At 44.1% G+C, this 14,249-nt stretch overlaps 2 protein-coding genes across 2 annotated transcripts; both read left to right on the forward strand.

The window, feature by feature from the left end:
* Positions 1-2,133: 2,133 nt before the first annotated feature.
* Positions 2,134-3,487, forward strand: LOC147640611 (uncharacterized). The gene is made up of 3 exons (XM_086808297.1): positions 2,134-2,310; positions 2,427-2,508; positions 2,604-3,487. Exons 1-3 carry the CDS (start codon positions 2,134-2,136, stop codon positions 3,485-3,487), a joined length of 1,143 nt encoding a protein of 380 aa, XP_086664423.1.
* An 8,969-nt stretch (positions 3,488-12,456) lies between these two features.
* Positions 12,457-13,346, forward strand: LOC147640612 (acetylajmalan esterase-like). The gene is made up of 2 exons (XM_086808518.1): positions 12,457-12,740; positions 12,888-13,346. Exons 1-2 carry the CDS (start codon positions 12,497-12,499, stop codon positions 13,214-13,216), a joined length of 573 nt encoding a protein of 190 aa, XP_086664644.1. The 5' UTR covers positions 12,457-12,496; the 3' UTR covers positions 13,217-13,346.
* The last annotated feature ends 903 nt before the right edge of the window (positions 13,347-14,249 follow it).

Here is a 14,249-nt window from a genome sequence, read left to right on the forward strand (position 1 = left end):
TAAACTTAATATACATTTGCCACTATGTTTCTTTCTTTCCATATTGAGATGATAGTCATAAATGTGACTTTTCTTGCATGACTAGGAATCATTTACAGAAGTAAAAGGGGAAACAAGGGTTGCTTTATGCGCATAAGAGTTTTTTACAACTTTCTTTCTATATTCAGGTGGTAGTCATAAACATGATTTTGCTTGCATGTATACAACTTAGGTTAATGTGATCATCTTATAATGTCTAACATTAGATTTTATGACCACATAGTGTATGGTAGAAGCTCTTAAGATCTCATAAGACCATATATGAGCTCAAAAACTTCCTCTTGATCTGCAATCTCTCGGTAGGCCAAGCTAAAGGTAGGGCTGGCTGGCCACACCTGGACCCATCGCTTTTCCTACTCCCGTGTGTGCAGCAAGAGATAAAAGGGTACATTTCAGATGCCTTTAGTCATTTTGTGTCCCCCTCCAAGAAGGGTTGGGCTTTTCTGGTCAATAGGGTGCATACTATCTGCAGGGACTATAAGCTTAAAGCTGCTGTTATTCGTCTGAATCGCAGAGTTCAGATTAGAAATCAGATTCAAGGTCTCCTACATTCTAACAAGGTTTGACTGATCACACTCTAATTGATCTAAGGAACCAACTTAGACTTGAGGAATTGCTTGCAGCCAAGACTACTATGCTGTGGTACAGAGAGGCGTGGGCTGGAAAAATTGACACTCCTCACCCTAAGATGTTTTCTTTACCAAAAGGAAAAAAGCTAGAGATCTTATTCCCTTGGTTAAGAAACCTAATGGCCAGGTTGCTGCTTCTAAAGAGGAAAACCTTCAAGTCATCAAGAACCATTTTCTTAACTTGTTCTCCACTGTCTCCCCTCCCACTCTGAAAATTATCACAGCTAGAGCCAAAATCGCTCTCACTAGAAAAAAATGGTCAATCCGTCATTGGCTATGAAATTAGATGCCCCCTTCTCTGAGAAGGAGGTGAAAGATGCTATCACTCACCTCAAAAAGGGGAAGTCCCCTGGGGAAGATGGGATCCCAAATGAATTCTTCCAAGCCTTCAAAGAGGAGCTCACCCCACATATCTTAAACATCTGGAAAGAAGCCATGAGGAAGGGTTACCTTGCTGATAAGTCCAATGTGGGGGTTGTTAAGCTAATTCACAAAAAAGATGAGAAGGATGACTTGGGGAACTGGAGGCCCATAACATGTCTCTCTTCTCTCTACAAAGTCTTTGCTCATATTGTGACTATGAGAATCAACCCCTACATGGATGATTGGATCTTGAAGGAGCAAAAAGGTTTTATTAAGGGGAGATATATCCTTGATGCTATCATAAGTCTATGGGAGGAAATGGAACATGCTGAAAGCTCTGGGCAAAACTACATCTTTCTGAAAATAGACTTTGATAAAGCTTACGACAAAATTGATTGGTCCTTCCTCTTCCAATCTTTGCAGGACATTGGCCTTAATAGGAAATTCATCAAATATGTTCAAACCCTCTTGGGGAATGCTTCCTCAAGGGTTGCTGTTAATGGGTCCCTTACAGATACTTTTCCTCTGAAAGAAGTCTATAAGACAAGGGTGCCCTTTGTCTCCCCTGCTTTTTGCCATTATTGGTGATGCCCTGGGGTGATTGGTGAATGAGGAAATATCCAACAACAATATCAAGGGCATCTCTGTCCCTAACAGAGCTGAACCCTTATGTCTGCAACTTTTCGCTGATGACACCAATGCCCTACTCCGTAATGAGTTTCAGACTACAGCCCACTTCATGGCTTGCCTGGATACTTTCTGTTTAGCTAGTGGTTCTCAAATCAATCATGCTAAGACTAGTTTCAGAGTTTTTGAAGGGGTGCCTCCTCCAGTAATCTTGGCCGGCTGGTTTTGTAAGGCTATTCCGAAAGGGGTAGTTTTCAGGCTGTTAGGCATACCCATGGGGTTTAATATTTCTGTCAAATAGAGATGGGATTTCGTTATGCAGAAGCTCAAAAGCCAGGTTTTGAAATGGAGTCATATAAATACGGGTGTTGCTTCACGAGCTTTTGTACTTAACCACTTCATTATTCCCTCTGTGGTCTATTTTCTAGCCTGCTGGAGACCCTCCAATACTCAATTGAACTCCCTGAATACAATCATGGGGAACTTCCTATGGGGAGGGTCCTTGACAGAAGAAAGATCAGTTAAGGTGGCCTTTCATGTATGCTATATGAACAAAGAACAGGGTGGTTTGGGCATCATCAACATCGGAATGCTGGCAGAAAAACTTGTAGCAAAATGGATTCAAAGGGCCATCTTCTCCAAGGATGTTTGGGTAGACCTACTTAAAAGAAATGTGGACAAATTTTGTTTAAAAAACAAAAGAGCTTGGAAAGGGTTCTCACTCAATGAGGTTCTTTTCTCTAAGGCCCACCTTTCTCCTACTGGCAGCAAGCTCTGCCTGCAGAATGTGGGAGTCATGGATGGGCTTCAAAAATCTCTTTTCTTTCCAGATGTATACCAAGAGGGGCTGGTATGCGTATGCAATTGATTCAGTTTGGTTTGGTCATCTGGTTAAGCCTATTTCCAATGATCACTTACAGATTGGCTTTTCTTGTTTCAAAGCAGGGGTGAAGGTGTGGGCAGACCTATGCGACTCTTCTAGTATGTTAAACAATGTTCAAATAAGTAACAAGTTCTCCTTAGAGTGGGGTGGTGTTGAGCTTATTGTGCAAAGATGTAATGAATTGAATGTTGTCATTCCTCATGCGGGTAAATGTGATTATAAAGAGTTTTGTAAAGCTCTTAGATGGGGATCTTCAATGAACCTTGTCAATCTTCCAAACCCACATATTGCACCCAACTTGGATCTCAAACTCAACAAAAGGTGGTCTCTGAACTGGAATAAGCAACAATGGTCATTTCGCTTCAAAATTATTTGGGCCTTTGCCCAAGAAAGGAAGCATGCAATTTTGGTATGGCTTGTGGTCCACAAAGCAATTTGGACGCAGGAGAGGGCTCGGAAGTTGGGACACAGGAATGGTATATGCCCTCGGTGCAATGCAAATCTGGAGACTGTTTCTCATCTCTTTTACTCATGCCCAGACACAAAACAGTTCCTGAGAGTGCTTAATGATGCCTTTGAGAAGATTAGAAGCTTCCCGCTCAGTTGGAAAGAAGTGCTTTTAGGGGAATGTCGTCAGCTAGACCCCTTAACTTGGCAGTTTGTCAGATGCCTGCTATTGTGGCATGTCTGGAAACAAAGGAATGAAGCCCTCTATGACATAAAAAGTAATCACAATTTCTTTCTATTTCTTGACAGTATTCTCAAGTTGGCCAAGCAAATTCAACCAAGAGGCGAACGTTCGGAAGCTGGTCGTTGGCAGGTTCTTCCGTGGAGGAAGTGGAGGAAAGGGCTGAGTTCTTCTATCTCCAACACTAGAGAAAGCATGTGTCAAGGTTTGGAGAAGGAATGCCACAGAAGGCTTCATTATGCGGATCATCGTGTTTAGTCCACTGAGGATTTTTGAGGGAAACATCACACCTTTTCAGTCATGTACATTGCATCGTATACAGGTGGTTCACCCTCAGGCCACTGGATTCTCTGCCATCTGTCTCTGTCTATGGTTTGGTTCAGTTCGATGTTCTCTTCTGTGAGTGCTTTTGGTTTGTAGCTAAGGCCTCTTATTTGCTTAGCTGTCTTAAGGGTTCCCCCATGGACCTGCGCTGTAAAAAGAGAAGATATTATTAATAGCATTTATTTGAGTTCACCACGAACTTCTTGCAGCAATGTGATCATCTTTTAATATCTAACATCAACTTTTATGACCAGCTAGTGTATGGTAGAAGCTCGAGAAGGCATCATGAGCAGCCTTTTACATTACGTCGCTCTATAAGCGCCATTATTAATGCCGTTGCGCGACGCTGGATAAACTTTGCTCTGTTAGCATTGTTATTAGTTCCGCGCTGGATCAATGCCGCTATAATAAGAACCTGTATAAATGCCGCGCAGCGAGACGCTGGGAAAAAAAAATAGCCTTCATAAAGATCGACTTTGAAAAAGCATATGATAGAATACACTGGGACTTCATCCCCCAATCTCTAAGGGATATGGGCTTGGGACCTCAATTCACCCATATGGTCAAAACCCTCTTCGGTAATGCCAAAGCCAAGATAATTTACAACGGAGAGCTATCTGCCCCCTTCCCTCTCCAAAAGAGCATCAGACAAGGCTGCCCTTTAGCCCCCCTCTTATATGCCATAGCCTCAGATGGCCTTAACTGGCTCATCAAGGACAAAATGAAAAAAGGAGAGATAGCTGGAATAAAGCTACCTAATGGAGATCAGATGTGTACACAGATGTTTGCTGATGATACCAACTGCCTGATAGCCAATGAGGAAGAAAGTATAAAGGCTCTCTGGGAAAGCTTACAAGTCTATTGCATGGCCTCAGGCTCTTCAATCAACCATTGTAAAACAGGCATCAAATCACTCATAGATCCACCACCTAATTGGCTTATGGAAGCAGGCTGCAACCTACTCCATGACGGTGAGATTTTCAGGCTGCTAGGAATACCTATGGGCTTTAAGGTCACTCTAAAACAAAGATGGCAGTGGGTCATGGAAAAGATAGACAATAAGCTACTGAGATGGAAAAGAAGACAGCTCACCTTGGCAGGGAGGATCATGATTCTCAACCACTTCATTCTGCCCTACACCATCTTTTTTATCAGCTGTTGGCGGCCACCAGATTCTGACCTCAGCAACTTTACCAAGCTATGTAGGAACTTTCTCTGGGGCGGTGATCCCTGGAACAAGAGCATACCCAAAGTCAAGTGGGACATATGCACCACCCCTAAAGCAAAGGGAGGGCTAGGTATCCAGGACATCACGATCACTGCCAATAGAATGGCAGCTAAGTGGATCATAAGAGCATGTGCTAACCCCTCTGAAGATTGGGCCCATCTTCTCCTCAAGGATACCCCCAGATTTGTTATCACGGGCTTCAATAAATGGAATAGCCTACCCCTCTCAACCATAGTCATATCCAAGTTCCCCATCTCCCCCAAGGGCAGTCAGCTAGTGTCCTCAATATGGAAAGCTTGGAACAACGTCAAAATGTTCCTAAACCCAACCCCAAACCTTCGCATTTCTAAAGGTGCTCTGGCCGGGGACTCCTGCTGGTGGTCCAGTCTCCCTTTCCCCCCCCTTCAACCTAAGGAAGCCCAATTAGTGCTAAACCTTCACAAGAGAGGCATTGTAACATGGGCAGATCTCAGAGATCAACAGCTAGGAACCTGGCTTTCAAGAGCTGATCTAGTGGCAAAATTCGACTGCAGGACCCCGAAGCTGGACCTCGTGCAAAGCAGAACCTCGAAATGGGACCTGCAGGAGACCTGGAAACTAAACTTCCCTTCTGCCTTCAACACTGTGCTTACCAATGGACATGTAGTAAACCTCTCCTCCCCATCCCTAAGTTTACAAAATCCCCACCCATCCACCTACCCCTCAACCGTAGATGGCACATGCAGTGGGACCGGAAAAAATGATACAACAGCCTCAGGAACCTCTGGAACCCCCACACTGACCTCAAGAAGTCATGCCTAGCATGGCTCATGCTTATAGAGCACTATGGACCCAAAGCAAGGTAGCCAAATTCAATGTGGGCTCTAACCAATGTGCCAGATGTGGACTCCCAGAAGACGATATACATATTTTCATACAATGTCATCACATTTCTCAATCTCTCAAAGAACTTCAAAACACAGCATCTAAATGGGGTACAGATCTATCCTGGAAACAGATTTTACTGGGAGAAGCCATAGGATGTTCAGACATGCTATGGAATGTCATTAGAAGCGAATATCTATGGCATGCATGGATGCTTAGAATAGCAGCAACGTTCAACAATTCAGAAATCAAAGGTCCCCCGCTGTCTGTCAGCTTAAGCACAACATGCAGCAGGTACTGGTCTCAAAGATTACCTTACCTAATCAGCTTAGAGAAAAAGCTAGAAATTAAATGCAACAAGAAAGCCTCAGACTTCATCAAACATAAACTGGAAACAATCAGAGGAAAAATCAGGTTAGTCATGACCAAAGACAGAGCTCTGATTGACATAATCTGCAGGCAGTAAAGATGATCTTCATGCAGTTAACAGGCACCAGTAGGTTCTCTACAAACCCCCACAATCGGGTTCAATGGACGAATGAATCAGGACTCATTCACTGTACAGTACAAATGATAACCAGTTTCCTGCAAGTCGACAGAAACAAGGAAGGACAAGTCCCGGAAAGTGACCTGCAAGACCAACTTGTCAGTACCAGCCCATGCATCGACCTCAAGTCTCGCCACTTCAGGAAGGTGCAGATACCCGCGAAGTCCCCTTTGCCCCCTGCAAGAATGGTGGAAAACATTAGAACAGAGACGCGGAGCTCCAAGCCAATCATCACCTTAGCGGGGAGGAGCTGGCACCGACACCATCTGCATGGAACTGCACACAGTACAAGGCTCATCAAAATCAGATGACGATTGAGAGAAAAACAAGGGGCCCCAGAAGCTAATAGCAAGGGCCACAAGCTGCTGCATGACATCAATCCAGATTAAGCTGCATGCAAACAGACCTTGTTGGAATTAGGGTTGCAGGAATGCACACACAACTTCAAGAAGATGAGGAAGCTTGAGCACAACACAGTAGTGTATTATGAGTGCCAAAAATGAAAGATAACAAGCCCTAGAAGATAATGGGCGTATATACAATGCACGGGGGAAAAAACCTCCTAGTGAGGGAAAAAGTGCCCCGGCGGTCCTAAGTGTGTTCACACACATCACTACTATAATATGGTAACAAATCCCCCCTGGAGTGATGCGGTGAACAAGAGCTAGCACTCATGTATAGGGAAGTGTCTAGCTATGTGGACGAATCCACAAAAGGGAGTAAGCCCAAAGCTTTGCGAAAAGCTTCGAACTTCTCACGAGGCAGAGCCTTTGTGAAAAGGTCTGCAAGGTTATCCTGTGTTGGCACATAAGCCAAACTGATCTCTCCTGCAGAGAGTCTCTCCCTGACATAATGGTAGTGCACCTCAATGTGCTTCGTACGAGCATGGAACACTGGGTTCCGCGCAACTGCCAATGCGCTCTGACTGTCAGTGAAGATGGTGGTGGCAGATGGCTGCCCAACACCCAAATCAGCCATAAGGCGTCTGAGCCACACACACTCAACCGTAGCTGTGAAAGCAGCCCTGTACTCAGCTTCACAACTAGAAGTGGCCACAGTAGGCTGCTTCTTGCTCAACCATGATATGCATGAGCTTCCAAGCATGAAGCAAAAACCACTCGTGGACACGCGTGTGTCATAACAACCAGCCCAGTCAGAATCTGAAAAAGCATGTAAATCTGGCGGCAATGATCCCCCCTTGGGATAAAACAACCCAAGATGCCGAGTACCACTCAAATAGCGAAAGATACGCTTCACTGCCTGCCAATGCTTAATGCCTGGGCTATGCATAAATCTGCTCACCTGTGAGACTGCAAACTGAATGTCTGGCCTCGTAATGCATACATAAATGAGGCAACCAACAGCTGTCTGATAGAGTGTGACATCAAAGTGATCTCCAGCATCATGAAGACTCAACTTCAAACCTGTCTCCATTGGAGTAGCAATAGGCTTGCAGTCTTCAAGGCCAAATCTCCGCAACAATGTTTCAATATACTTTGTCTGACACAAAGCAATACCTCCATCACACTGCTTAAATTGTATCCCCAAATAATGATGCAAATGCCCCAAATCTGGCATCTCAAAAGAGGCATTCAAATCAGCCTTAAAATCAGCAATATGACTCTTATTTGGTCCTGTGAGCAGCATGTCATCGACATAGAGAGCAATGATTAGATGTACACCATCCACACGTTTAACATACAAAGTGCTTTCTGTTGGACTATTCTGAAACCCATGTGCAGTCAAATATGCATGTATTTTTTCATACCAAGCTCGTGGAGCTTGCTTTAAACCATATAAAGCCTTTTTTAACCTGCACACTTTGTTTTCCTGCCCTCTTTGAACAAAACCACGAGGCTGCGATACATACACCTCCTCATGCAAATCTCCATTTAAGAACGCAGTCTTTATGTCCAGCTGATGTACATTCCAACCATTATGAGCTGCTAATGCACAGATGCTACGAACAGTGGTCATACGACATGTGGGAGCAAAAGTCTCATCAAAATCAATGCCCTTCTCTTGAGCATAACCTTTTGCAACAAGCCTAGCCTTATGGCGATCCACTGTGCCATCAGGCTTACGCTTCAATTTGTATACCCACTTAGTGCCAATGGCCTTCTTGCCAGGGGGCAAGTCACATAAAGACCATGTACCATTCTTCATAATAGCATCGTATTCTGCTTGCATAGCAGCCATCCAATTTTCTGAACTTTGTGCCTCATCAAATGAAACAGGCTCACTTTCATCGCACATACTAGAAACAGCCAATGCATAACAATCTGACGCATAAGAGGCACCATGAGAGCCAGAACGAGTGCGACTAGACAAAGGGGCATCCAACTTGCTGTCACGCAAAGTCTGCACCAGCCATCTAGGCATATTCCTAGAGCCCTCAATCTCTTGTCTCTCATCCTCAAGTGCATCATGCACATCTGCATCAGATATAGGCTGATCTGTGCCATCATTTAAAACCTGCATAGGCTGAAAAACTGCCTCATGAGGTATTGCACTTGACTGTGCACCACTGAAAAGAGGCAACAATGTATCATAGACATCACGTGAGCTGATATCTGTCTCCTTAGTACATGAAACCAAGGGCTGAACTGCATCTTCCACAAATACAACATCACGGCTAACCAAAATGCGCTTTGTCTGTGGATGATACAAACGATAGCCTTTGCTCTCAGCACTATATCCAACAAAAATACATTTGACAGCTTTGTCATCCAATTTTCTGCGATGTTGCACAGGCACTAATGCATATGCCAGGCAACCAAAAACACGTAAATGGCCAACAGATGGCTTGCGGCCATGCCAAGCCTCATATGGAGTGACAACCTGTAATGCTTTGGTGGGACACCTGTTTAGTACATAAGTGGCACACATGACAGCCTCAAGCCAAAAACCATGTGGTAGACTTTGACTCTTAACCATACATCTTGCCATTTCCATGAGAGACCTGTTTTTTCTCTCAGCCACACCATTTTGCTGTGGTGTATACGGCACTGTACATTGGTGTTTTATCCCACGCTCAGCCAGAAATGCATTAAATTCTGAAGACATATACTCCCCCCCTCGATCTGAACGGAGGGTGCCCATCTTACTTTCTGACACATTTTCAGCCATAACCAAAAACTGTTTGAAGCACAAAAACACTTCGGACTTTGCCTTCAAAGGATATACCCATGCATGCCTGGTAAAATCATCAATGAAAGTCACGAAGTAAAGGTAGTTTCCAAATGATGGAGTTTGCATGGGACCACAAACATCACTGTGAACAAGCTGCAATCTGCGTTCAGCTCTCACTGATCCATCTTTGGAAAAGGAAGCACGCTGCATTTTACCCAATATGCAGCCCTCACAAACATGCTTGACAGGTGCCTCAAGCTTAGGCAAAGAAGACACCATTTCAGATTTCTGCAGGCGCAGCAAACTTGCAAAATTCAGATGACCAAAACGTGCATGCCACAGTTTTGCATTTGAAATAGCCTGCGTATCCATAATAGCACATGCTGAATCCTCTACACATTTGCCATCCATATTGAGCTTATACAGCCCTCGACATAGTGAACCAGATGCTACAATGATGTCACCACAAGAGAGATCATGAACAGTACATCTGTCATCCACAAATTTTACAACCAAACCTGTTTTGGCAAATGCGGAGACTGACAGCAGATTCTTTTTGATCCCTGGCACATACAATGCATCAAAAAGTGTAAAGGTGTTGCCATTTGCAACATTCAGCACAATCTGTCCAACTCCTTCAACGGGATAAGAGGAGTTATTGGCACAAGTGACAGTATTCCCTGTGGGAGCAGACTCAAGGAAAGTGAATAAACTGCGCTGCGAGGTGATATGCTTAGTGGCACCACTGTCAAAGTACCATACATCTGAATCTACTGCAGACATATATGTGTCATGCAAAGATGGGTCATAACTGCACTGCGCATTGAATGCCCATTCTGTATCTAGCACAACATTAGCAGATTCATTGTTAGAAGGAGAGGCATCTGCAACAGCCATACCAGCCTCTTTCTTCTTAGCCTCTTTCGCAGCCAGCTTAGGACACGCTTTGATGACATGATCATTTCCCTTACAGTACTTGCAAAATGTCTTCTGTTTGTCACCCTTCTTCTCATCTTTGTCTTCCTTCTTTGGTTGCGCAGCATTTGCAGATTTCTGCTTACTAGAAGAAAAGCCAGCTTTACCTTTCCCGCTTCTCTGACTAGCAACGAAAGCTTGATCTGCGACACGCATATTATTCCTGTTTTGCCTTGACTGGTCTTCTTGCAGCAAAACAGAAACTAACTCCTCAAATGATAAGGCATTGGGATTGCCTTTCATCATCAAGCGAAGAGTGGAAGCAAAACCCTGATAAGAATCTGGTAGACCATTCAAAACAGTCTGCACAAGTGAACTGTCTGACAGGATTTCATCTGCAGAAATGAGCTGCTCTTTGAAATCCTTGATCTTTGTCAAAAAGCTATCCATAGAATCACCTTCGTTCATATGCTCATTCTCCAACTGTTTTCGGAGGTAAGCAACACGAGCCTCATTTCTTGCCTGATACAATGTGGCAAGTACATCCCAAGCATCCTTAGAAGTCCTGCAGGAGCGAATATGTGGGATAATGGTACGTTTGACAGACAGCGCAATCAAGGCATGAGCCTGCGCATCTCTACCATCCCAACGAATCTGCTCTGCTGAAAGTGGTGGTTCTCGAACAGCTGCTACAGCACTTGTGCCTGCACCATCATCAACAGTACCTGTTTCTGATGTGTTTGCAGCATTCCCAGCCACAATAGGACGTGCATCAATACCCTGCACAATATTCCATAACCCCTTTGCTACCAATACATGTCGCATCATATATGCCCACAATGGATAGTTGGTGCCATCCCACTTATCCTCAGCAGCCAACATGCGGAATACATCATTGTTGTCAGCCATGGCCAATGACTGTACTACTAGATGTAAATGCTGTCTGCAAGAGGTAAACCTGTATAAAATCGACCTGTGCTATATAGCACAGCCCAAAACAGACGAATGGGCACCTGTCCTGCAGATTTTAATCTTGACAGAAAATCTGCACAGTAGGACGATTTTGCCTGCGCAGTACTTGGAATGCAAAAACGGAGGGCGAAATGACTTCAGATCAAAATTCTGAAACGACCGAGCCCTACGCGTTCTCCCACGGCATATACTAACCTGCAGACGCTCGTGAAACCTCGTTGCAATCGGAGGAGATGAAGCGACAGGTGCCGGTGATGCTGCCCGGGAGGAGGAAGCCTGCTCTGATACCAATTGTTGGAATTAGGGTTGCAGGAATGCACACACAACTTCAAGAAGATGAGGAAGCTTGAGCACAACACAGTAGTGTATTATGAGTGCCAAAAATGAAAGATAACAAGCCCTAGAAGATAATGGGCGTATATACAATGCACGGGGGAAAAAACCTCCTAGTGAGGGAAAAAGTGCCCCGGCGGTCCTAAGTGTGTTCACACACATCACTACTATAATATGGTAACAGACCTGACTCGAGCCCTCGTGGAAGAATCACAAAAGAGAACACCTTAAGATTTTACCAAGCTCGAAGGTATCCAGCCAAGGGAGGAGTCCACCCTCTCTGAGTCGCCACCAAAATGGTGGATTGAAAGGACGAGCCCCGCTTCTTGTCTCCCGATAACCAGCATCTGCAGACGGATGACATGAAGGAGATCCTCTCACTACACCTGCAGAACTCCTTCAGCTTGGCGTCGGCGGCAGTTACCAAAGGGATAGCACTTGCTAGCTGTGAAGCCAACAAGCAAACTGGCAGCCAGGGATCAAGGCTCAGCAGAAGCGCCTAAGAAAACACGAAGGAGGAGAGATCACATGCAGCGGGTGATTTGACAAATGGCCAACTGCCGCCCTCCTTCACACGCGTAAGCACATGCAGAAGTGTGACTAGTGGTGTCTGACGGTACAACAGACACGTGGCCCCCCCTTTTGTAACCTTGGATTCTCTCTTTATCATCAATATATCTGCCTCTTTTTTGAAAAAAAAAAAAAATAGCGTACCGGTCATTCAATGGGCAGTACATACAACGCGATTGAACCATGGAGCATTCAATGTCCCAGGCGACGGAACCATGGAGCAGTCAATGTCCCGCTCACCAACGCGACTGGACCCCTCTCTCTCTCTCTCTCTCTCTCTCTCTCTCTCTGTAGTGACCAACCATAGGGGATAAGTAGCAGTGACCAGCCCCACAATTTCGAGTCTCTTTGGAGCTGGAATTCTCCGGGAGCACAAGTAGTCATGCAGATGCTGCTATATTTTCTCATAAACTCTTTAGTGATTACAATTAGTGGGGTGATTGCCGCAAACCCTTGCAGCTACCCTGCAATGTTCGTGTTTGGCGACTCCTTGTCCGACACAGGGAACGCAGTCCTCATGGGCCACTCAGACGCCTTCAGGTCGACCGTGCTGCCTTTCGGTGAGACCTATCCCGGCAGACCTGCTTGCCGCTTTAGCGATGGCCGCCTGGTGATCGACTACTTGGGTTTGTTCTTTGATGTTTGAATTTCTCACGTTTTATTATTATTATTATTATTATATATACAAATACAACTATTTCTATCTATCTATCTATATATATATATATATATATATATGATCGGGCTGGCTAAAAGAAGCTTATTGTGTGCAGCTACATACTTGGGTCTACCACTATTGAACCCGTTCCACAATACCACAGCCAACTTCAGCACCGGCGTTAACTATGCCATTGTCGGAGCAACTGCGCTCAACAGATCCCAACTTAATAGCCTTCACATCTACTCAAGCGATGATAGCTATCTTGATGAGCAACTCTTATGGCACCTTACCCTTAAAGCAGAAGTGGAGCACACACACGAGACACTACCACGTGGGAAACGTAAAAATACTTTGCATGTGCATCCATATACTATGTATGTACTTGTCTCAAAATTTGTATATTTTGTGTGTAGGCAAGCCCAACCTGGCTTCATTTGCTAATGGATTATATGTCATTTGGATCGGTGGTAATGATTACACATCTGCTTTTAACTCGAGCACCCACTCAATGAGTTTTATCAATGCAACTGTTGTGCCTTTTGTCATTCAAAAGATAAGACAACTAGTAGAGGTAATGTTTCTTATTCCTTGCTTTAGTGAACTACTTGTCCAATCTAAAAACTCTATTGAAGTCCAAAGAAATTATTGGTTTAAGTGAATGCCATGTTTACCTTTCATAACCTAATTGAAAACATGTTGTACAACAGACCTTATACATGAATGGGGCAAGCCACTTCTTAATTTTGGACATCCAACCTATCGGTTGCTTGTCTAGCTTTCTTGAACCAAACCTTCTTGCCACCAGGAATAACGATGGGTGCTTGCACGACTACAATATTGTTGCTTACAACCATGGTGTATTGTTGCTCAATGAAGTGGAAAGCCTAAGAAGAATATACACTAATGGCACATTCCTCTTTGCAGACTATTATGGTGCTCACATTCATATTATGAGGAATCTAGCATCATTTGGTAGCTATATACTTTCTAATTTTCTATCATATTACTAAGGAAACCATCACAATTTTGGCTAACTAGCTATTAAATTATGTTATTAGCTAACCTATGGACTTTTAACAGGTTTGACTAGGGCTCTTGATGCATGTTGTGGAGCCGGGCCTCATTTTCCTTATGAATTCGATAACTCAAATATTTGTAGCATTAGCTCATTCCTCTGCTCTGAACCCGGAACTTATATCCTGTGGGATGGTGCCCACTGTACAGACCACTTCAACTCAGAAATCTCCAAGCAAATGTTCAATACGGGTTTCTACCTTGACCCATCTAATGGGCTAAGCGTTTGCTCTTATGCTGAAATCTCTAATAGTAAAGTAGCCACCACTACCATCATGTAGCACTTTATACTTGAATTATGATCTCAAACATTCATGCATACGATTATAAGTAGACATTGATTAAATGGTGATTGTTTCTTTTTGATATCACCAAACGTTTACAACCGTATGTTGCATGT

Source organism: Cibotium barometz, chromosome 2 (genome assembly GCF_041138505.1).
Source record: "Cibotium barometz isolate CiBa-2024 chromosome 2, ASM4113850v1, whole genome shotgun sequence".
Classification (NCBI taxonomy): domain Eukaryota; kingdom Viridiplantae; phylum Streptophyta; class Polypodiopsida; order Cyatheales; family Cibotiaceae; genus Cibotium; species Cibotium barometz.

What these genes read in the sequence shown, in the direction of transcription:
- LOC147640611 (XM_086808297.1), top strand. Translation starts at nt 2,134, where the DNA reads ATGGGGAACTTCCTATGGGGAGGGTCCTTGACAGAAGAAAGATCAGTT. An exon ending in TCTTCTCCAAGGATGTTTGG is followed by an intron (nt 2,311 to 2,426) that starts GTAGACCTACTT and finishes TCCTACTGGCAG; the next exon opens with CAAGCTCTGCCTGCAGAATG. An exon ending in ATGTATACCAAGAGGGGCTG is followed by an intron (nt 2,509 to 2,603) that starts GTATGCGTATGC and finishes GTTTCAAAGCAG; the next exon opens with GGGTGAAGGTGTGGGCAGAC.
- LOC147640612 (XM_086808518.1), top strand. Translation starts at nt 12,497, where the DNA reads ATGCAGATGCTGCTATATTTTCTCATAAACTCTTTAGTGATTACAATT. An exon ending in CCTGGTGATCGACTACTTGG is followed by an intron (nt 12,741 to 12,887) that starts GTTTGTTCTTTG and finishes TATTGTGTGCAG; the next exon opens with CTACATACTTGGGTCTACCA.